At 54.6% G+C, this 20,925-nt stretch overlaps 2 protein-coding genes across 3 annotated transcripts in view; one reads left to right on the forward strand and one right to left on the reverse strand.

The window, feature by feature from the left end:
• Positions 1 to 657: 657 nt before the first annotated feature.
• CIMAP1C (ciliary microtubule associated protein 1C) lies at positions 658 to 8,517 on the reverse strand. The gene is made up of 4 exons (XM_001929275.6): positions 8,149 to 8,517; positions 7,221 to 7,331; positions 6,173 to 6,286; positions 658 to 5,584 (listed from the first exon to the last, which is right to left on the reverse strand). The coding sequence occupies exons 1-4, from the start codon at positions 8,267 to 8,269 to the stop codon at positions 5,103 to 5,105; spliced, it is 828 nt and encodes a 275-aa protein (XP_001929310.3). The 5' UTR covers positions 8,270 to 8,517; the 3' UTR covers positions 658 to 5,102.
• A 10,299-nt stretch (positions 8,518 to 18,816) lies between these two features.
• Positions 18,817 to 20,925, forward strand: part of CSPG4 (chondroitin sulfate proteoglycan 4) — a 38,843-nt gene continuing 36,734 nt past the window's right edge. For both annotated transcript variants that reach the window (XM_084968703.1, XM_003128485.7), the window contains exon 1: positions 18,817 to 18,969. Coding sequence is in view for 1 of the 2 variants with exons in the window: in XM_003128485.7 (XP_003128533.5) it covers positions 18,882 to 18,969 (88 nt within the window). In the remaining variant the exon portion in view is untranslated. The remainder of the gene's footprint in view (positions 18,970 to 20,925) is intronic.

Consider the following 20,925-nt stretch of genomic DNA (forward strand, 5'->3'; position numbering starts at 1 on the left):
TCTCTGATTCTCAACTTATGTAAGGGCTTGGCACATGGCAAGTGCTGAACACAGGAAGCCACTGCTTTGTTTCTGGTATATTTTACACTCCACGAGAGCAGACACATATCTATCTTACCTTGGCATCCTCAGAGCCTGGCACAGGCTGGATGTTCAGAGAATAATAGCTGCCTGGAGGGCTTGTCCCTCCTGGAGCCTGTCTGGCAGCTACAAGGCTCTCCCATCTCCAGACCCTTCTACCACCCCAGATTAACCTTTCCCTGTTCTCCCTCCCCTCTGCAGCCCACATCCACCCAGGTCCTTAGGTAGTGGCTCCCCACCAGCTGGCATTTTCTCCCATCTCTCATCCTCCTTTTCTCTGTCCCTGCCTCTCCCTCAGTCCCTCTCCCCCACTGAGCCCTGGCTCTGCACTGCACACTGTGTTTACAAGAAAACCATGACAGTTTTTTATTTCTCTCTTTTGTCTCCCTTCCTTCCCTAAAGGGAAACGTACTTCCACTCTCCCAGGAAGAAATGAAAGCTCCAGAAGAGAAAAAGCAAACAAAGGACACAGGGCTGCCCCCGCCCCCACCCCCACCCCCACCCCCACCCCTGGGCCACACACACGTGCACACACAATCCTCCTCTTGTCGGAGCCTCCCAAGAGCGGCTCTGTTATTTGGGGGGTAATTGAAAATGTCGATCTTTATTCTAGAGGATAAACTAGGCAGAGGGACACGGGGAGCAAAACGGAGAGAGAGAAGAGAGAGCGGGAGGGAGCCAGAAAGGCTCGGAGGAGAGAAGAGCCAGATGGGAGAACGTGGACTCAGGAGAGAAAAGCCAGAAGGAACAGGTCGGAGGCAGCGAGCTTGGAGAGGCAGCTTCTGGCCTCACTGGGGAAACCAGGGGCACGCGCACTCCAACCAGCTCCCCCGCCCAGCCAAGCGCCAGCACTGGGAGAGCTGGGTGGCAGGAGCTTCCTATTAGAGTCCTTCTGTCCCTGGGTGGCCCCTGGAGTGGGATTTCTGAGTGCTGGGGGCTGGGAAAAGGGGTCTGGCTTGTCTCGGGCAGTGAGGGCTCACACACAACCAGGCACCCCCCATCCAGAGGTGGGGGCCCAGACTAGAAGGCTGAGGGCCCGCAGTGCCTCTGCACCAGGGCTGGGAATCAGGCACAGAGAGCCTCCTGAGCTCCCCTCCCACAGCTACCCCCACCCCTCTGCACCAGTGCATGTGTTTGGGGCAGGGGTTCACGTGGTTTATCTACTCTAATTCTCCCCCCCCCAGGGGGCTGTGGGAGGGAGCCCAGCGGGGACATGGGGACGTGCAGGAGATAAGGAGGCACCTGGAGAGAGGGGTGTCTGTGTGTGTGTGTGTGTGTGTGTGTGTGTGTGTGTGTGTGTGTGTGTGCAGCGTGTGGTGTGCATGCGCAGTGTGAGTGTCTGCACTGGAGCAGGTTTGGTGTCTGGGTGTGTGTGTGGAGTAGGGTGTGCCGTCTGAGCGTGCGTGTGTGTGTGAGCCGCACTGTGTGGTAGCATTTGTGCCTTGTCTCCATGCGTGTGTGGGTGAAAGACATGTGTCCGTGCACAGTCCCTGCCTGTGAGCCTGTGTGTGGTGTCCCCACAGGCTGGGCCCCTCTTTTGCTCCTGGCCCAGGGCCACCATCCCCGTCAGCTCCAGGGAAGAAGAGTGATGATCGGCCCTCAGGGTCCTGCCATCAACAACAGGATGAGAGACACCTGTCTGTCCCCCAACCAGTGTCCAGGGGAGTCACGTGACTGCAGTTTTGACCACCAAGCCCTGGTGGAAGTGACCCACAGAGGGGAGGCCAGGCCTCCCCTGCCCCCTGCAGAGAAGGGTGGAGGCTTTGGTGAGCACCCAACCATACACTGACCCTCACCCACCCGCCAGTGTCTGCCCTTGCATGGAGAGAGCTGCTTCTCATCCTCTCATCAGGCTACCCTCTGAATTCCTGGAGGGTGTGGCCAGAACTCTGGGGCACAGCCAGGGCCGGAGCTCAACAAATGTCTGTTGAATGAATGAATGATTGTGTCTGCGGGGTCACACGCCAGGGTCTGGGACCTGAGTACCTAGGGGCACAGGTTGAAGACCTCCAAGAATCAGACCAGGGCTTCCTGCCAGGTCAAGCATGTCCCTGAGCTGTTCAGAAGCGGCAGGATCAGCCCTCAGACAGGCCTGGGAGGCCGTGCCCACTGACCTTCTCCAGGTCATCTCTTGGCACCCCAGGGGAGGCGAGGCCAAGAGACGGGGACTCCTTTGTCTAAAGGTCTGTCTCAAGCTAAATGACCCTGTCACTTTGTGGGCTGAGGCACCAGGGAGGGCCCATTTATCTTCTCTGGAGGCCACATCACTTTCTTGGCTGGACCATCCCTCTTCCAAACATCTTCATCCCTCAAAGGTTCACTCTGAATCCTCCAGCCTCTTCTCCTTCCCTTGGGGCCACAAACCAAGAATTAGTTGTAGTTCCAGGGTTAAGGGCCAGCCTCTGTCTCTATATGGGGCCAGGCTGAAGGTCTGTCCCAGACTGAGCCACGGAGGCAGAAACTAGGATTTAGTCCTGATAAAAGTCAAGGGTGTCATCCAGGATGAGCTCCGACTCCAATCACAGACTGAGCCCCAAAGCCGGTCACACTCTAAGCCCTGACCCTGACCCCACACTGAGCCCTGACCTTGGTCACAGATGGAGCCTAGACCTTTAGTTAAAGAGAGGCCATTAACCTTTCCTGGGGTCACAGTTATTTTGGTGGCTCTGGGCCTCAGTTTTCTTACTTTTCCAATGGAGAGTCTTGGGAAAGGCTGGGCACTAAATCAGAAAACCGCTACTCAGAGGTTGGCCTGTAGTTTCCCTGACCTGGTGACACAGGAGAGCATCAGCTGCTGCCACCTGCCAGCCGCCACCCCCACCCAACACTTACAGCCCAAGCACCACTAATTTTCGCAGCTGCCGTGATAAATGGCATTGTCGGCAAAATGACATCTTTCTAATCTGCAGCAAGACAGATGGGTCCCCAAGCTCACTTGCTGTCTCTCGAGCCTGCCCAGACCAGCCTTGTTGAAGAGTGGGGAGGACAGGACAGGCACACACCCCAGGCCTGGGGGCCAGAGAGGGAGGGGGAGGACATTTCAGGCCCAGGGTCAGGGATGACCCAGCGGGGTTTCTCTACAAACCCCATTTGAAAATATTCAATTGTTTGTTTGTTTTTAATATTCCAAAGATATTCTCTGCTCCTTTCTGTCCAAAGTTAGTTCTTCAATTTTCATTTTCATTTAAGACCTGAGTAGTTCTCTTGCAAGGATGAGCCATCAGATGGGCCACTGGTTCCTAGTGGCCCCTTCTTTCGGCCTCTCTCTCTCTCCTTCAAGTACAGTGACTACAGAAAAACGTGCCTCCGCCTGAGCCATTTCTGGGGGATACTCAGCCTCCTCTCCTCCTTCCCTAAACCCCTCTCCGTCCTCAGTAGCTGACCTCGCTGCCTCATATCTGTCCCTCAGTCCCTCCGTCCATTGGTCCATCCGTTGCAGGGCAGGGCTGGAAGTCCCCCTCGTATCTCCTGAGGCCAGGGGAGCTGGGAGAGGGGCTGGTCCTAGGAGGGGGGCATCAGAACAGGGGAGCTGGATTCCGAGAATTAAGGAAGGACAAATACCAGCCCCAGATCCCCGCCTTCCCAGAGACCAGCAGGAGAGCTGGCACCGGACTGTCCAAAAGCAGCCAAGCTGGAAGGGGTGGGGGCAGTGGGCACCACCTGGACTCATGAGTGAAGCGACACTGCCCCCTCCTGGCTAGTTAGGGGCTCTTCCTCTTCCCTTCTAACGGGTTCTTACAGGGCTGGGAGCTTGGAACACACAGGTGACTCTCCAAAGACAGCATGTGACATGCAGACCCTCCTCCCAGCAGCAGCCCCCTTGTCCTCTGCCCCCTCCGAAGGCTGATCCCTAGCCCCCAGGCTCTGCCCATCCTGTCCAACTTTTTCTCCCAACCCCAAAAATTCTGAAAAGACCACGTTTTCACACTGAGGACAAATCCTGAGTCCCCTCCAAGCAGCCCACCAATTGGTCCCTTTATTTGTCAATCTCCTACAGCCTAGCCACCTGCCCTCTGAGCCTCTGCTGGCCCCCTACCCCTGCATCCTTTGGTCCCACCGGTACACCTTCCCTCCACCAAGAATATGGTCTGTCCGAGGGGGAGGGAGAGGGAGGGATTGGGAGTTTGGGGTTCGTAGAGGCAGACTTCTGCATTTGAAGTGGATTAGCACTGAGATCCTGCTGTACAGCACAGGGAACTCTATCTAATCACTTGAGATGGAACATGATGGAGGATAATGTGAGAAAAAGAATGTGTATATGTATGTGTGTCTGGGTCATTTTGCTGTACAGCGGAAATCAACAGAATATTGTAAATCAGCTATACGAAAACCGTTTTTTTAAAAAAGACTGGGAACCTCTATATGCCACGAGAGCGGCCCGAGAAATGGCAAAAAGATCAAAATAAATAAATAAATAAAAGACTACATTCCCTCCTACACACCTTCTCTGTTTGTCCTCTTAGGATCCTCCCCCAGGAAAACTGCCCTCCCCCCTGCACCCCAACCCAGAAAGGCCTCTCCTTCCAGTGCCCACATCCACTTTCCTTGCTGCTCTCTTGGATGCCGATCCCTCTCAGGGGCCAGAGTCGAAGAGTTCAGGAACTAGAGAGAAATCAGACATCCTCCCCTCTCATGGAGACCCAGAGAGGTTCAGGAGCTGCACGAGCCCACACAGCACGTTAGTGGCAGAGGTAGGACGAGAACTCAGCGCTCCGGAGCCTCTGCCCAGGACTCCTTGGAGGACAAATGGCTGCCTCCCCTGGTGAGCCAGAGCAGAACGTCTCCCAGACTGGGATTCCTCCAGTGCCTCCAGGTAGTCCCATGGCAGGGCCCAAAGAAAGCAGCTGTGAGTGTTTGCAAAACAAAGGAATAAATAAATGAAAATATTTATCTAATGCTTTCTATGTGCTGGTCACCACAGGCACCAGCTCTGCTACTCAAAAACCTTGGCAAGTTGCTCAATTTGGTATAGAAAAATAACTTCTGGGGACAGTGGGGGGGGGGGTGCCCCAGGAGGGGGCTCAGTCGTGAATATCGATGACCAGCGGGCACAGGTGGGGCGAGTGCTTGACGCCCATGCTGAAAGCAGGCGTGCGGGGCTTGTGCACCGTGACCTGCTGGACCTCATGGGAGCCAGGTCCCGGCCGAGGCATGTGGTCCACTGGGTAGGCAAAGCGCTTGGCCATGCTGTAGATGGGGCCGCGATTCTGGTAGATGGATGGCTCAGGTCGGATGTGCATGGCTGGTCCAGGCCCTCCTGCCACATTCTCCTTGTAGAACCAGTTCTTGTCTGAGGGGCCCAAGCTGTAGCAAGGAGCAGCTCGGTTGGCAGGCAGGTTGGGCCCCAGCAGGAGTGGCAGCTGGTACTGGTTGGGACCCGGATTGGGATCCGTCACTCGGTACCGACACCGGGAGCCAAAGGTGTACTGGGGAGCCCTGCGTTCCCCAGGTGGGGGGGTCTTCTCCAAGTGGTAATGGCAGGAGGCTGGGGTGGAGCTCAGGCCTGAAAATAGGTGAATGGAGGGAAGGAGTCTCAGGGCTGGAACCAGGCCACAAACCCCAGTGTCCAACCAACGGGTCCAGGGAGGGAGCTGAGGTCCTGCTTAACCTGGCGTAACTTAACTACAACCAGGCAGGAATATCAGCACCCGAGTACGGGGCTATGGGGTGGGGGTGGGGAGGGATTTCTGCCATCCTATAACAGGATTATGAAACGGTTGTCATCATATAAAAACTACTACAAGTGTCATCAGAACATCACTCTCAGGCTGTCATTGTCCTTGTGACAGCACCAAGAAACCCCAGAAATCACTACAATCTGTGAACCCATTAGCATGACAATATCGCTGCTGCGACATGAGCCCTGTAACACTTTTAGCATAACATCGCCCTGCGACATCCAGGCATAGCACTGGCCTCAAGACATACGTGTTGTGACAAAGACATATTGACATCGCAGGGAGATGCCAGTATCGGCAGACACACTTGGTGAAGGGAGTCATGACCCCTCTGCCCCTGCTCGTATGTCCTAAGCGTGGACCCCCATCCCCCAGCCTCGCAATCCCCACCTCCCTCCCCAGTCCCATCTTACGCAGGTTAGAGATGCGCTCTGCCATGGGAACCTGAGGGCAGCTGGACATTCCAAACCGAGTTACTTTAGGATCCAAGAAATAGCAAGGCCCAGGGCTGCATACGTCCACAATCCCTGCAGGGCAGCCAAGGAGAGGCCCAGTCAGCCCCAGACGCTGTCCCTCCCTCAGCCCCACTCCCCCCCCAGGGTGTGTCTGGCCTGCCTCCTGGCAAGATCCTCCTCTCCCAAGAAAGGACAGAGGGCTCCCTTCCCAATCCTTGGACTCGGGTATTTCGGAAGCCTTGATTTTCTGCAAAATGGGGCTTTTAATACATAATTTAACATTCTCAAGGTCTTGTTCAGGAGTCCTCTGGGGACACAGTGGGTTAAGGATCCAGCAGGTCCTGCTGTGGCACGGGTTTGATCCCTGCCCTGGGAACTTCAGGCATGGCCCAAAGAAAGAGCAGATTCTGTTCAGAGGAACAGATAAAATAACAGCTGCGTCTAGCGGCTTGGTCTGCCCCCACCCCATAAGGGACTGATGCCAAGGGGATAATAAAAAGCTAATGGATAATTTTAGATGAAGAATGGGGTCCCAGTCCCAGAAAGGGGGTTTTCCTCCTGAAGAGGGTGTGTCCCCCCCAAGGAGGGGCCTATATCTCAAACCTCCAGATACACCCCCACCCTCTTCTCTCACTGGCCTTGCCCAGCAGGCCCAGCTCCTCTGTGACCCTCTGCTCCCACCCTTCCAGGGGATTCTAAGCCATCTGGGACACTTCGGGGTCCACCACCCCCACCACTTTCCCCCCAGCTACTCCCGCCCAGCTGCTGTGGCAAGTGAACCCACGGCAGCCAGAGTTAAAGGACCCCAGCGAAAAAGCAGGCAGAAGGGGACCCTGCTCTGCCTGCTGGACGTGGCATCGTCCCCTCTAAGCTCAATCTGGAGGTCCAGGCCGGAGAGGCCCACGGATTTGCCTTCAGAGGGACAGGGCACTTGGCATCCTGCCAGCTTCCTCTTGGACCCAGAGGGCCACCTGTGTGTCCCATTCAAGGGAAGGTGAGCACTCACGTTTCTCTGAGTGCCGGGTGTGCAGGGTGTAGGCCGGCTCCTGGAACATGGAGATATCATGGTCTATGTAGCCCGTGCAGGACGGCCGGAGGTACTTGGCAGGCCCGGGACCTGTGAGCACAGACGGGGCGGCCCTGAGCCTGGGCCCGTCAGATCAGAGGTGGGAGAAGCCCCAAATGCAGTGGGCCTCGTGAACATGGGGAGGGGGCAGAGGGTGGGGCGGTCTTTGCTCCCACTGATGTCGCACTGCCACCAATCCCACCATCGAGCTGCTTCCTTTGGGGAAAGGCAGTATTCCCAGATAAGATGCAGTTTCTCTCCGACAGGCAATGCATAGGAAGAAAAGTAATAATTACAAGTAACTGAGAGTTTATTCTGTGCCTAGTACTATGCGGAGCATTTTCCACGGGTTATTTCAGTTAAGCCTCTCAACACCTCTGTAAGATGCATACTCCTAATCTTCCCACCTTACAGATGAGAAAAACGAGGCTTAGAAATATCAATTTGCCCAAAGTCACACAAGTTGTTAGTGTGAAAATTCTGAGCCATTAGCCAACAGAGCCCAAATATTTAATCATACGCTAAACCACCTCCCATACAGAGCAACAATCAGTCATTCACAATGTAGTAAGAATCAGTTTGTCTGCTTTCAGTTGAGCATAAGAGTGAAGGGAAGTGAGGAAAGCTAAAGCTGGGCTAAAGATGCCACTGAATCCCTAGCATTTTTCCAAAACTGGCTTTACTTCACATCCCTTACTCCCTCTCTCCCCAAACCACCCCCCAAAATTCCCAGCAGCTAGTATTGCCTGCAAGGTTCAGCTTGGAAACTGATCTTCTGTAGCTTCAAGGGCTAGAAGGCTGGGACACTCTCAGCAGCTCTGCAGAGAGGGGAATGAGCCCAAACCCAGGGCAGGGGGCCTGCTCTCACCTTTGATGGTTGCCAGGACCACAGGGGTCTGCTTTACCTCCTGCCCCGAGGGCACCTGCACCTTCTTCTCTGGGTGCTGCCCATAGAACACAGGGTTCCTGGCCCCCTTGGGCAGTTTCATGCCTGGGGCCCAAGAGGGAGTAATAGCAGATTGCTGCTGAGAGATCTAAGTGGCTGGCAAGGAGCTGGCCCTGGGTCCTCTGCCCAAGGCCCCGGGTCCACTCTCTCTCCCTGGCACCAGAGGTTGCGTGGAGGCTGGGAAGGAAGACGGTCCTCCGGTTTGAGCAGTGGAGGCCGGCTGGGGTGCAGCCAGCTGCAGGGGCCCGCAGTCTGGAGCTAAGGATGACATCACCACAGAACTTGGACTGTGAAACCCAGAGTGTTTATTTCCCCCAGTTGCCGTGGCGCCTGAACCGTGGCTGAGAAATTCTACGCTGGCAGCTCAGTTGCGGAACCCTGAGGACTCAGTGGGGGCCCCACGGTCCCCGATCCCAACCCGACTAAACATCCTGAGGGTCCATCCCCAGGGCTCTGGGTCGGGAAGGGAGAAGGGAGAGGTGGAGTGACAGATCCAGCTCTTCACTCCTGGTGGGTGCCCTGAAAGAGTGCACCGCTCATGGGTAAAGGGTTCTTGCCACCTGCACAGCCGCCTGGGGGTGGCCCTCTGCTCCCTGCCCCTCCCAACTCTCCCCCCCCCATATTCTAGATGCCCTCCCTTCTATCACAGTCTGGTTTTTCTTGGGAAAGTTTCAAGCCAATTATTTCACACTAAGGTGGGACTGTCTGATAGCTTCCCAGGTTTTTATCCCAGGGTGTGACATCTTTAGAGGAATACTACCTGCTGCTGGCATTTCAGGCAGGGACTGGGGAAAAAATGAAGGCACATAGAGGGTAATGCTGAGGCCTCCAGAAGCTACTTCTGGGAACTGTATCTAGTCCCTTGTGATGGAGCATGATAATGTGAGAAAAAGAAGGTAAATATGTATGTGTGACTGGGTCACCTTGCTGTACCGTAGAAAATCGACAGAACCCTGTATACCAGCTATGATGGAAAAAATAAAATTCATTAAAACAAAGAAAAAAAAGAAGAAGCTACTTTCGTTGCTGGTGGTCAAGAACGCCCCCTGCGGTGGCAGGAATGTGAGGAAAGACATTGAAAGGCAGGGAAGCTATCCAGCTGCCAAAAGATTGATGGATGAGCCCCCCCGCTGAGGAAATGCTAGAGACCCCTTCACCCCTAAAAAACAGGAGGCTGGGGGGCCCTGGGGTCTGCTTTTACCCACCACTTCATAGCTCAGATGAGGGATTTGGTCTGGAGGAATGACTGCTGGCTTTAGAGAGGGTGTCACAGCCTCGGTACACAGATTAAGAAACGAGGACCAGAAAGGAGTAAAGACTTCCCCGGAGTCTCCTATTGCATTAGCAGCAGAGATGGAACCAGAGCACAAACCCCAGGACTCTCTTTGGATCAAAGGCGACAAAACCACACTCTGCACTCACTCCAACCAGCAGGCACAGTGAGGGCCCCCACAGACCAGCCGGGTGAGCTGGGAGCCCCAGAAGCCCTTCGTGGGACCAAAAGGCTTGGAACAGAGGGCAGGGTCCCGCTCCAGAGGCAGCAGATCCTGCCTGTGCCTCTCTCATCAGCCGTGGGGCAGCCAGCCGAGCCCCTGGTTTCTGGAGAGGGAGGGCTGGGCAAGGCGGGGGGGATTGAGCCAGCCTCGCTTGGCCTCCGGCCACGGGCAGTGCCGCTTCCTCTCCCCCATCCTAGTCAGCTTTTCCTGGATGAAGCTGAGGACCTGCTGGGCCACAGCCCTGATGATCCCTTCGTGCTGATATGGGCAAGATGTGGGGCTGGGACCTTCACCTTCCTGGGCCCGGGGAGGCGGTGGTCTCCAAACATTTCAGACCCCAGGAGACTTCCTGACACCTCCCCTACACACTGCCCGCCTGCTGTCCTTGCGCATGGCTCTCTTAGGGGAAAGCAAGCCACTCCTTACCCCAGCAGGTCACAAGCCACCCCATTTCTGCTCCACATGCACCCTTCCCTCCCACTTTAACAGAGCTCACCCCCGGAGAGAGCCCCTGGTTCTCTCCAGAGCCTGGAGTGGGGCAGGTCCCTGGTTTCCTTAATATGGACCCAGGAGGTATCCCCTCCCCAAGAGCATGGCTCCCCAAAGACTCCAGCATGCAGGCTGGCCCTCCTCATCTCTCATCCTCAGGGCTGCCATCTGTCCTGACTTGTCATGCTGGTGGCCCTGGTCTTCCTCCCCAACCCCAACTCTTGCCATTACCCTGGGGACTTGGGCCTGCCCAGGACCCCCCACCCATCCCTTGGCCTCCCAGTTCCCAGACCTCCTCCTCATCTCCAGATGCCTCCTCTGCACTCTTCCCAGCATGTTCTGGGCTTCTCACCCTCCTTCCAGGATCATGTCCCCTGTCCTTCCCCTTCTGGCCCTGCACAGATTCCCTGCCATCACTGAGACCCCATCAGTGACCCTGCACCTCCTCCCCACCTCCTGCCTTACTGCCCCCCTTGTCCAGCTTCTTTCCTGCTAAATCCCAGCCCTGAGTCACCAGGTCTGCCTTGCCCACCCACATCAGGAAGCTAAAAACTCCTGGGGATAGCCATGGCCCCCGAAACTTGAACGTGGCTCCATGTCACCTGGCTGCCCATCTCCTCTCTGGTCAGCTTGCTCTTTCCCTCTCCCCAGAGAGCATTTCAAACATGGCTTATTCCCCTCTGTGTGCCTGGCCCTCCCTCCAGCCCCCTGCTCTGCCTCCTGCTCACAGAGAAAACAGAGATCATCAGCCTGGACTCAGACTAAAACCCCTCTTACTGCACTGTCAGAACCACCAGCTTCCACTGTCACCTGTTCTCAACTCCCTCCTGGGGCTTAAGAGGACCCACCAAGCCATTCTCTAATCTCCTTTGCCTCTCAGAACACTTTGCTCTCCTTTGCCCCCCTCCTTGCTTGAATCTCTCTGGCCCCTTCCTATCACATTCTCCCTGCTCTACAGCCCTTCCATCAATTAAAAATCATCTCCCTGGTCACGGACACCTCTCCATCTCTGCCTGGATCCCTCTCCCCAGCCCACAGGCAAACTTTCCCAAAGAGGCATTTCCCCGCAGTCTCTATTCTCACCTCCCTTTCACATTCTGACTCTCTGCAGGCTGGCTTCAGACCCATCGCTCCACCTAAATTATGACCTGCATGTGGAAGCTGCAGCCAATGGCCACTTCTCATCCTCGCCAGACTGGCCTCTCAGCAGCCCTGGACCGCAGTGACCAGCCCGTCCCTCCTACTTGCAATGCCTGTTCCCAGTTCCAAGATGTTCTGGTCTTTTTCCCATGTCCCCGCTGCCCCTTCAAAGGCTTTCTTCCTGGCTCTTCTTCCAAAACCTGACCAATGTCGGCATAAGCTTATTAACTTCAAAGGGAAAGACAGTGACTTTATAGGGAGATTCCTGGCAGCCACCACCTCAACCAGGTGATGTATGTTAACAACATTGACAATGTGACAGACAGATGCTGTGTCCCTCCTAAGAGGATGCACTGGGAGGGACACAGCATCACTTCTGGGGTGTTCCCACCAAAGGTTCCTAACCTGAATCTAATTAGAGAGAGACCAGATAAATTCAAATCTAGATTCATGCTATAAAGCAACAGGTCTGTACTTGCTAAAAATGGCAAGATCATGAAAGAAGAACTGAAGAGCTTTTCCAGGTTAATGGAAACGAAAGGAGTTCCCTTGTGGCACCGCAGGTTATGGATCCAGGGTTGTCACTGCAGTGGCTTGGGTGGCCCAGGAACTTCCGCATACTGCAGGCATGGCCAAAAACAAAACAAAACTCAAGAGATAGGACAACCAAATGCAACATAGAGGCAAGGATTTTCTTTGCAATCAAAGCTTTTATTAGAGAAATTGACAAAAGTGGATAACAGCCTTAGGGTAGTTAAAATTATTGTATCAATGTCAATTTTCTGATTAGGATCATTGCACTCTGGTTCTGAAAGAGAAGATCCTTGTTCTTAGGAAATACACACTGAACTATTTAAGGATAAAGACATTATGTCTGCAACTTTCTAAAAATCCATACAGGCAAAAAAAATATGCATATACATAGAAAAGAACTTAAAATGTGGAGCTCCCATTGTGGCCCAGCAGGTTAGGGACCCAACATAGTGTCCGCGAGAATGTGGGTTTAATCCCTGGCCTCATTCAGCGGGTTAAGGATTCAGTGTTACAGCCAACTGCAGCGTAGGTCACAGATGTGGCTCAGATCCAGTGTTGCTGTGGCTGTGGCATAGGCTGGCAGCTGTGGTTCAGATTCAGCCCCTAGCCTGAGAACTTCGCTATGCTGGAGGTGCAGCCATTTAAAAAAAAAATTATAAAATATCAACATTTGAGAAATCTAGGTGAAGAGTATGTGGGAAATAGTTGTAATGGACTTACCACTTTTCTATAAAACTGAAGTTAGTTTAAAAAGAATTTAAGAAAAAACTGTTGGTATCTCAGAATTCTGTGCTGGGCCTTCCTCTCTCTTTCCACCACTCACCTCTCATTAGAAAGTCTCATCTCCTCTTGTTGCTTCAATCCCATCATCTGTACCCCAACAATTCCTAAATGTACATGCTTCAGGCTCAGACCTTCTTAGGAGTTTAGTCCCACACGTCCATCAGCCTCCAGCGTCACTTGAGATTCTCACAAACATTTAAAAGTCAAATATGCCCGGAGCTTTCTCATGAGATGCCCCCTGTCCCTCATTTATCTCAGTGAATGACACCACCACCCATCCAACTGTCCAAGCCAAAAATCTGGGCTTGTCCTGGACATCGCCCTTGTCCTTACCCCCCACATCCAACAATCATCAAGTTACTTGGGAAGCCTGTGAGCTCCCCAAAGCAGGGCTCCTCTCACTTACCTTGTGTCCCCAGCCCCCAACATAGTGCCCTAAAATATGATAAGTGCTTAAGAAATATTTGTGGAGTGAATGAATGAGCCGATCCATTGATTGACCAAGGAACCATCCCTCCTCCTCATGGGAACAGAATCCTACTTTCTGCACCCAGACATGTGCCCAGAATGGCTGCCTGGACTACAATTTACACTCATGCAGGTTTGTATCAGTTATCCCTTTCTGTGTAACAAATTATCCTCAAAGCCTCAGAGCTTAAAATAGCAATAAACATCTATTACCACACAGTTTCTGTGGGTCAGGAATTTAAAGATGGCTTTGCTGGGTGACTCTGAATCCAGATCTCCCCGGAAGTGGCAGTAAAAATGTCAGCAGGGGAGTTCCCATCATGGCTCAGTAGTATCCACGAGGATACAGGTTGGATCCCTGGCCCCGCTAAGTGAGCTGTGGTGTAGGCTGGAAGCTGCAGCTCCAATTCAACACCTAACCTGGGAATCTCCACATGCTGTGGGTTCAGCCCTAAAAAAAAAAAGGTGTCAGTAGGGAGTTCCCCAGTAGCTTTGGATCTGGTGGTGTCACTGCTGTGGCATGGGTTTGATCCCTGGCCTGGAACTTCCACATGCTATGGGTGCAGCCAAAAAGGAAAAAAAAAAAAAAAAAGACATCAGTAGGAGCTGTGGTCATCTGAAAGTGTGACTGGGGCTTGCAGATCTGCTTCCAAGACGACTCAGCTCATATGAATGGTGAGTTGGTACTGACAGTTGACAAGAAGTTCCTCTCCACATGGGACTCCACAGGCTACTCAACTGTCCTCAGGTCATGGCGGCCAGATTCCCCCAGAGCGTGCTCTCAGAACATAGGAGTTCCCTTGTGGTGCAGTGGGTTAAGGACCTGGCATCATCACTGCAGCAGCTCAGGTCACTGCTGTGGCCCAGGTTTGATCCCTGGCCCAGGAAAGTTCATATGCTGTGGGGGTGGCCAAAAAAAAAAAAAAAAAAACAGGAATAGACCAACACAGAAGCTGCCATGTCTTTTGTGACCTGGTATTGGAAATCACACGCCATTTCTACAGTGCCCTACGAGCCATACAGGTCAGCCCTATTCAGTGTGGAAGGTGATCGTACAAGGTCATGAACACCAGAAGGTGAAGATCATGGAGGCCCATCTTGAAGACTGGCTCCCACAGGTTTTTCACTGATCAAGGACACCAAGGCCATGGGGCCACTAGGGGCTGAAATTCAAGCTGCATGTCCTAGGGTAAAGTGGCATAGCTTCTAAAGCCCTCACAGACTGAAGACAGCCTGCCAGCTTGCTCCAGCTGTCTCTTGGTTGTCAGCCTTGCCTCTCCTTCAAAGGATTCCTGGGAGTCGTGCAGAGAACACGACCTGGTATCCACAGTTACCCTCATCACAACCACCAGGCACTGCCCTTTATAAGGCCTTGGCACCTCTGTTGGAGGGCAGCATCCAAGCGTATGGTGGTTCTATGATCTACAGATGAGGGAAAGGTGCAGGGAGCTGAGGTGACTCGCCTGAGGCCACACAGAGAAGGCTTGGCAGAACCAGACTTCTGGCTCCTAACCCCACATTCTTTCCACTGCCCTGCCCAGCCGCCAGCCCAGACCCATGTCTCCTAACAATCATTGAAGCCTCATTCAAAGCTGAGCAGGTACTTCTCATCCTTCTTGTGGGAGCTCCACCCCAGCCCCCAAAGTAACGCCCCATGCTAGACCCTGGGCAGGTATGTTCACAAATTTTTGAGGACTATCCATTCCCCCTCTTCAAGGCTCTCTCTGCAGCCTGCTGAAGAGCCTCTGGTGGGGGAGAGCAGGGGTTAACAGCATGAACCAATATTTAGAAATAGCACAACTCCAGGAGGAGTCAGCTGCAGCCAGCTGGTCACAGCCACTGAAGCCACAAGCCATTGTGGACGTGGTGTGGGAGATGCATGCTTGCTCCTGGGAACAGAGGCTCTGAGAGGGTCCTCTACCACCCCCAGCCCCTGTCTCCCCAGTACAGCCTGGGCATGGCTCAGAGCCTGCCCTTGGCCAAGAAAAGCCCTGCCATCGGCCTCCCATCCACAACTCACAGCCGGCTCCCAAGGGTAGCAAACATAACTTTCAGCTCCTGAATTGTGTAATTGTTGGGAATAGCTGTCCCCGCCCCTCCTGATCCTGGCTGTCTGCACTTGCTGGAGCCCCACTGATGCCTCCAGCCAGGAACAGGAGCAGGACCACTCCTAGCAGAAGCCCCTGGTCTGAGGTTCAGGCCCAGGCCCACTGCTGTGGCGCTCCTGGCCATGAACCTGCAGGGCCACGGAATCAGGGTCAAAGGCCCGTGACCCCTTGCACAGTAGTGGCCTGGGTTCTATGTCCTTCATGGCAGAGGACCAATTCCCTGAGGTTAGGACCTGGGCAGCAGGAGCTGAGGCAACACCCCATCTAGGGCACAAGTACCCGCCATTTACCGGCAAGCTGGCTCTGGCCACAGGCTCTCTGGGTGGGGCCCAGGCAGTCAGCCTGCAAAATATAGAGGCACTCAGAGTGCCAGGCCCTGGCCAAAGGCAGGGCCGAGCCACAGCCACTGCCAGAGCGAGTGCTCTTAATCCACGAGGCGTCGAGGATGAGTGACCAGGAGGGCCTGGCTGAACTCTGCTGCAGGGAAGTGGGTGATGCAGGGTGCTCACTGTCTTGTTCTCCCAGAGACACTTCACTGAGGGAAACTGAGGCAGCACATATCACAGGGCATTCAGAAATTTTTGAAATTTTTGCATCCTCTTTCAGCCCTGGGGTGTGGGTGTCCTTCTTCATTCTTCAAGTCTGTTCTCTACCTGTTGCCTGTGCTTTGCTAGGAAGAAATCTATGTAGGGGCACGAGAGGCATTGATTTACACCTGCTGACCCCACTAGGCTCGCCCCGGGGTCACTAGGAGATGGCTCCTCAAGGGAGTCAGTGGAAAGGGAGCTGAGTGGTGGGAAGGAAGACGGGGAGGCTTTCTGGAGGAAGGTGAGATGAGGCCAGAGAGGCTGGGGCAGTCAGGGATGGTCACTCCAGCCTGACCAACCCAAGCCAGAGAAAGTCATGGCGAAGATCAGAAGGCAAAAGGAGAAGACCTGAGGATGCCAGGGAGGCCCTGGTCAGCTATACTCAGGATGGGGATTTGGAGGCCTTGGGGGGTGGGACGCATCCAAGGAGGCTGGGAGGGAACCATGGAGGAGCAAGCAGTACCCGGTCCAACAGCCTTTGCTCTGAGACAGTAAAAGGCGATCAGGCATCAGTTCCAAAGCAACACGAGGCCTCAACTTTCTGCCAGTCTGCCTGGCATGAGGCCACTCGGTACCAGTCTGGGGTTCAGGTCCTAGGCTCCAGGCTGAACAAAGGCCAGGTCTGTGTATGCGGCAGCCCCAACATCCCTTTTCACCAGAGCCTCAGTTTTCTCATCGGTGAAAAGGGAACACTGTCCTCGACCCCACACTTCCCAGGGTTGTCAAGAGACCAGGTGAATGTTTTGTAAACTGAGAAGCCCCAGCAGAGAAGCAAGTGTGGTTATTACTGCCGTGCTGGTTGCCATTATTTTTCCAGGCCTGTGTTTCTCTCCCCAGCTAGCAACCAGGCCGGGGGAGGCTGCGAGCTAATCCTAACTTGAATCTCCGCTGTGGGCGGGAACTCCGTCTGGAGTCTCCAACGACTGACTCCGACTCCGGTAGTGGTGGGTAAATCTGTGTGGGTGGGGCTCAGGGGAGGAGATGGGAGAGGAAAGGATGGGCAGATGGGGTGGGTGGAAATCTCCACCCACATTTTTGATTCATAAAGAAGGAGAAGGCTCCTTTGCTTTTGTCATTCCTAAAAAGAAAGCTCTTTTCCTCGCAACGTTATCTTCTCAGCAGCTCCTGCAACCCTGGGTCCACACTTGGCCAGTAATTAGCCCCTAACAAGGACCAGGTGCCTTGCTGACTTGGGAAGAAGGAAAAACAAGGGACAAGTGTGGAGTCGATGGCTTTATTGCCACCAAGACCAGTTGAGCACAGCCCCGCCCAAGGCCTTCTAGGGTAAACCAGATGCGAGTCAGGTTTGCCAAAATCCCCACAGAGCTGCAGCGAATGGCTTCTTAATCAAACACAACATGCATTTATTGAGCACCTACTGTGTGCAGCTGCCTCTGGAAGCTATAAGCAAAATGTGAGACACAGGGAGGAGGTGCAGCAGGACTACAGGGCAAGGAGTGGAAAGGACAAGCATTTGTTGAGTACCTTCTGTATACCCAGAGCTAGGCACTTGAGGTATTTTAAAGCATTTAATCCTCACTAACCCAATTTTACAAATGAGAAAACTGAACTATAGAAAAGTGAAGTGACTTGCTCAAGGTTGGACAGCAAAGCAGGAGAGCTGAGGCTGGAATCCAGAGCCTGGGTTACCACTGTGCTATGGTGGTAAGAGCTCTGAGCTTGGGTTCTAAGACCTGACTCCACCTCCTGGCAGCAAAATAGACTTGTTCAAGTCCCTTAATCTCCCTCAGCCTCAGTTTCTTCATCTTCAAAATGGGGCTCAATTTCGTTGTAAACTCTGAAGAGCCGTGTACATGGTAGGACCATCACTGGACAGGGGAGGTGCTGGGGAGTGTGTGGTGGGATGGGGTTGGGGTTGGGCTGAAGCAGGCAGATGTGACAGAGATTCTGATGGAAGAAGGGAGGGGAAAACGCTCCAGGGGTCCTTTTCCACCCATTCCCTGGTCAGAGAAACCAAGGCCAGGCAGCGCTGATGCTGAGGCTAAGCAGAGAGCAAGCAGAGCCTCTAGGCGCCACTGGAAGCTCTGCGGTATTGCCTTTTCTCCTGTTTGGGACAAGGCTGATGTTGTTGCCTGGGAGTGAGCCAAGAGGAGCAGGGCCTCAGCCTGAAGCTGTTAGGTAGGAGCTAAATCCAGGGCCAGACTTCCAGAAGGCAGCCTCAGAAAGTTGAAACACCCAAATTTAGGAGTCAGGAGGCCTGGGGTTCTGGTCCCATATGGCCAGGGCCCTACTCTCCATCTGGGGGCCTTGCAAGAACCACTTCCAGCTCTGAGCCAGTTTTCTTCTCCGTAAAATGGGGCGGGAGGGTGGGGGAATGGTTATCACTCACCTTGCAGGATTAGTTTGAGGCAAATGATAGGGAGTTGACAATCCCTCCTGCCTCGTGGGAGACTGGAGAACATTTCTCCTTTACCGACTAGGAAACCGAGGCCCTGTGAAGCAGAAAAGGACAAGGGTGCACAGACAGTGGGCACCCAGCTATGCAGAACCTCAGGCTAGTGCTTCTCTGCCCAAATGGAGTCCTGAAGAGACCTCCGAGGCAAAGCAGCCCAAAAGCAGCCTGTGGGGGGTGGGGGTGGGGGGTCAACTAACCTTCCTCCTTGGCCTGGGTAGGGACGTCCCCGATCCACACAACCCTTGCAACAGCTGAAAGCAGAGAAGCGAGGGCACGGGCTCAGCTCCCAGAGGAGCTCTCCGAGAGCCCCGGAGTCAGAGCTCAGGAGGTCTGGGCTCCTCTGGGTTTTGGTCCCAAATCTCTGAGGTGGAGCCTGGGTCTGACCGAGCCGTAAGGGTCCCCTTACCCCGGCACGGGGAGGAGCAGCCAGCACGGGCCCTTTAAGAAGGTGGGGGCGGGAGGGGGCGACGGGAGAGCCCCAGCCTGAAACCAGAGCGCGGGTCGGCGCCTGCCCCGCCCCCAGGGTTAAGTGGGCGGCGGGCCGCCCGGAGTCCCAGCCCGCGCCGGTTCTCTCAGCTCGAGCCTCTGGTGTCCAAGCTCCGCTCCTCCAAGTCCTGCCGCCCTGCCCGCCGCGATGCGCTCGGGCCCGCGGCTCCCGCGTCCGGCCCCCGCCCTGGCCCTGGCCTTAACCTTCGCAGTGTTGGCGCGCCCGGCGGCCACAGGTGAGTGACGGGCCTGAAACCCCGATCCTGACAGGAACTGCGGCGGGTTCCTTAGGTAGAGAAGAAGGCCGGGAGGACCCAGGAGTGGCCCCCAGACCGCGAAACTAGCGGCTGCACTTCTGCCACCCCAGGCTAGGGTCCCTGACCGTCGGACCTCACCCCCAGCGGATGCGGGACTTCCAGCGATGGCTCTGGATCTGGGGGGTCATGTGGGCTCCGGTTCTCAGAGGTTGGCCCCAGGGTCTTTTGCCTAGGGCGTGGCTCTGCGAGGGCTGCCCGCTGTACCCAGAGGGGTCGCCTCGGGGCTGACTGGGTTCCCTGTGCCCCAGCAGGCTTCCTGTGACTGAGTTGGTGCTTAGAGGACACTTAGTGACAGCAAGAAGCCAGTAGCCTTGCCTCAGACCCCAGGCCAGGAAGGGGGAGTGCTGTGAGGCTCGATGGGGAGGGAGTTCCCCATGTGCCCCAGCCTCCACCTCCTCTGGCCTCCTCCAGCAGCGCCCCGGCTCCTGCTCCCCTTTTTCCCCTGAGTGCGTTTCCAGCCCGGCCTCTTCACCACCAGCTTCTCCTGTTCTCCTCCCCTCCTGTCTCCTCTCTCCTCACTGAGAAGGCCTGGTTGGTGACAGATGGGACCACCCACCCTTCAGCCTCTCAGAGACAGGACTGGTGCCCCTCAGATATCCTCTGCCCCTCAGACAGCCCTGGGCAACCCACTGCCACAGCTCGCTGTCCCAGGCTTTGGTGCTTTCCCCAGCACAGAGAGAATGCCATCAGAGAGGGGCTAGGACATATCCCGTCTCTAGTGCAATGCAACCCCCGCTAATGCTGCGTTCTTGCCTTAGTTGAGGCACAATCTAGTTATGCCATAAGAACTGAGGCCTCAGGGCCCATCAGTCATTACTACCCATGTATGTATGAATCAGTGCTTCAGCCTCCATCTTCGGGACCATGCCAAGAACAACGCTGAGCAGAAGGGCCTGTGCCTCCCTTCCAGGGACCCAGGCCACACCCCTCTCTCCATCAGATGGGGAAGCCAGCTCAAATAGACAGTGATCATGAAGTGCCCAAAAGGGAAATGAGTCAGCGGAGGACCCCCCCCCCAACTGCTACCACCACTGGGTTGGTCAGAGCTGGATCCCCAGGCTCCCTGTTCCTGTCTCCAGGGACCCCGTCCTCCAGAGTCTCAGGGCCTGGATGATGGGCTGGGATTCTAGAGAGATGGAAAGGGAGCATTTGAACTGACTAGAGAGATTCGCTCATTTGGCCCCCAGACTCCCTCTGAGGAAGAGACTCCAGCACCCCCTCCTCCTTGGGCTTCAACTGAGAGCCATTCTCAAATACCTTCTCGGCATCAGTAATGTACAGACATTGTGCTGGGCAGTCAGCCGTGCACAGAAATGCATAGGCTGAACTTGGACTCATTCAGGAGGCAGAAAAGCAAATTGCAACTCAAACAGCAGAGTTCCCTGATGGCCTAGTGGTTAAGGATCCAGTGTTGTCACTGCCGTGGCTCAGGTCACTGCTGTGGCACAGATTTGATCCAGGGTGCAGGAAGTTCCACATGCCTTGGGTGCGACAAAAAAAAAAAAAAAAAAAACCTCACTCAGCAATTCCTATCATGTCTGCAAAGATCCAGATGAGGAATATGGTGAGGATAAATTCAGAGGCAAGCTAGGGCAGGGCAGAAGGTGATCCTTGAGCCAAGCCTCAGAGGATGGGAAGGCAGTCAGAATGCCAGGTGAGAGCTCATTGAGCAAAGGCTCTGAGGTGGGTATGAACAGAGGGAGGGTGAGATAAGAAGGCCGGTTGCCTGACCAGAAGGCATATATATTTTGAGCACAAGCCGGGAAGTACCATTGGACTAGGGCTCAGAAATCTGAAATAGCAAACTGTAGCCTGCAGCCTATGCCCAGTTGGCAGTGGGGAGCCAGAGAAAGTTTTAGAGTGGAGAACAGCATG

The sequence above is a fragment of the Sus scrofa genome, chromosome 7 (assembly GCF_054392235.1).
Source record: "Sus scrofa isolate SSC_HxYL_T2T_F1_AM1 chromosome 7, Sscrofa_HxYL_maternal_Yorkshire_Landrace_v2.0, whole genome shotgun sequence".
NCBI lineage: Eukaryota > Metazoa > Chordata > Mammalia > Artiodactyla > Suidae > Sus > Sus scrofa.

What these genes read in the sequence shown, in the direction of transcription:
- CIMAP1C (XM_001929275.6), bottom strand. Translation starts at nt 8,269, where the DNA reads ATGAAACTGCCCAAGGGGGCCAGGAACCCTGTGTTCTATGGGCAGCAC. An exon ending in CACCCGGCACTCAGAGAAAC is followed by an intron (nt 6,287 to 7,220) that starts GTGAGTGCTCAC and finishes GCTGCCCTGCAG; the next exon opens with GGATTGTGGACGTATGCAGC. An exon ending in AGAGCGCATCTCTAACCTGC is followed by an intron (nt 5,585 to 6,172) that starts GTAAGATGGGAC and finishes ACCTATTTTCAG; the next exon opens with GCCTGAGCTCCACCCCAGCC.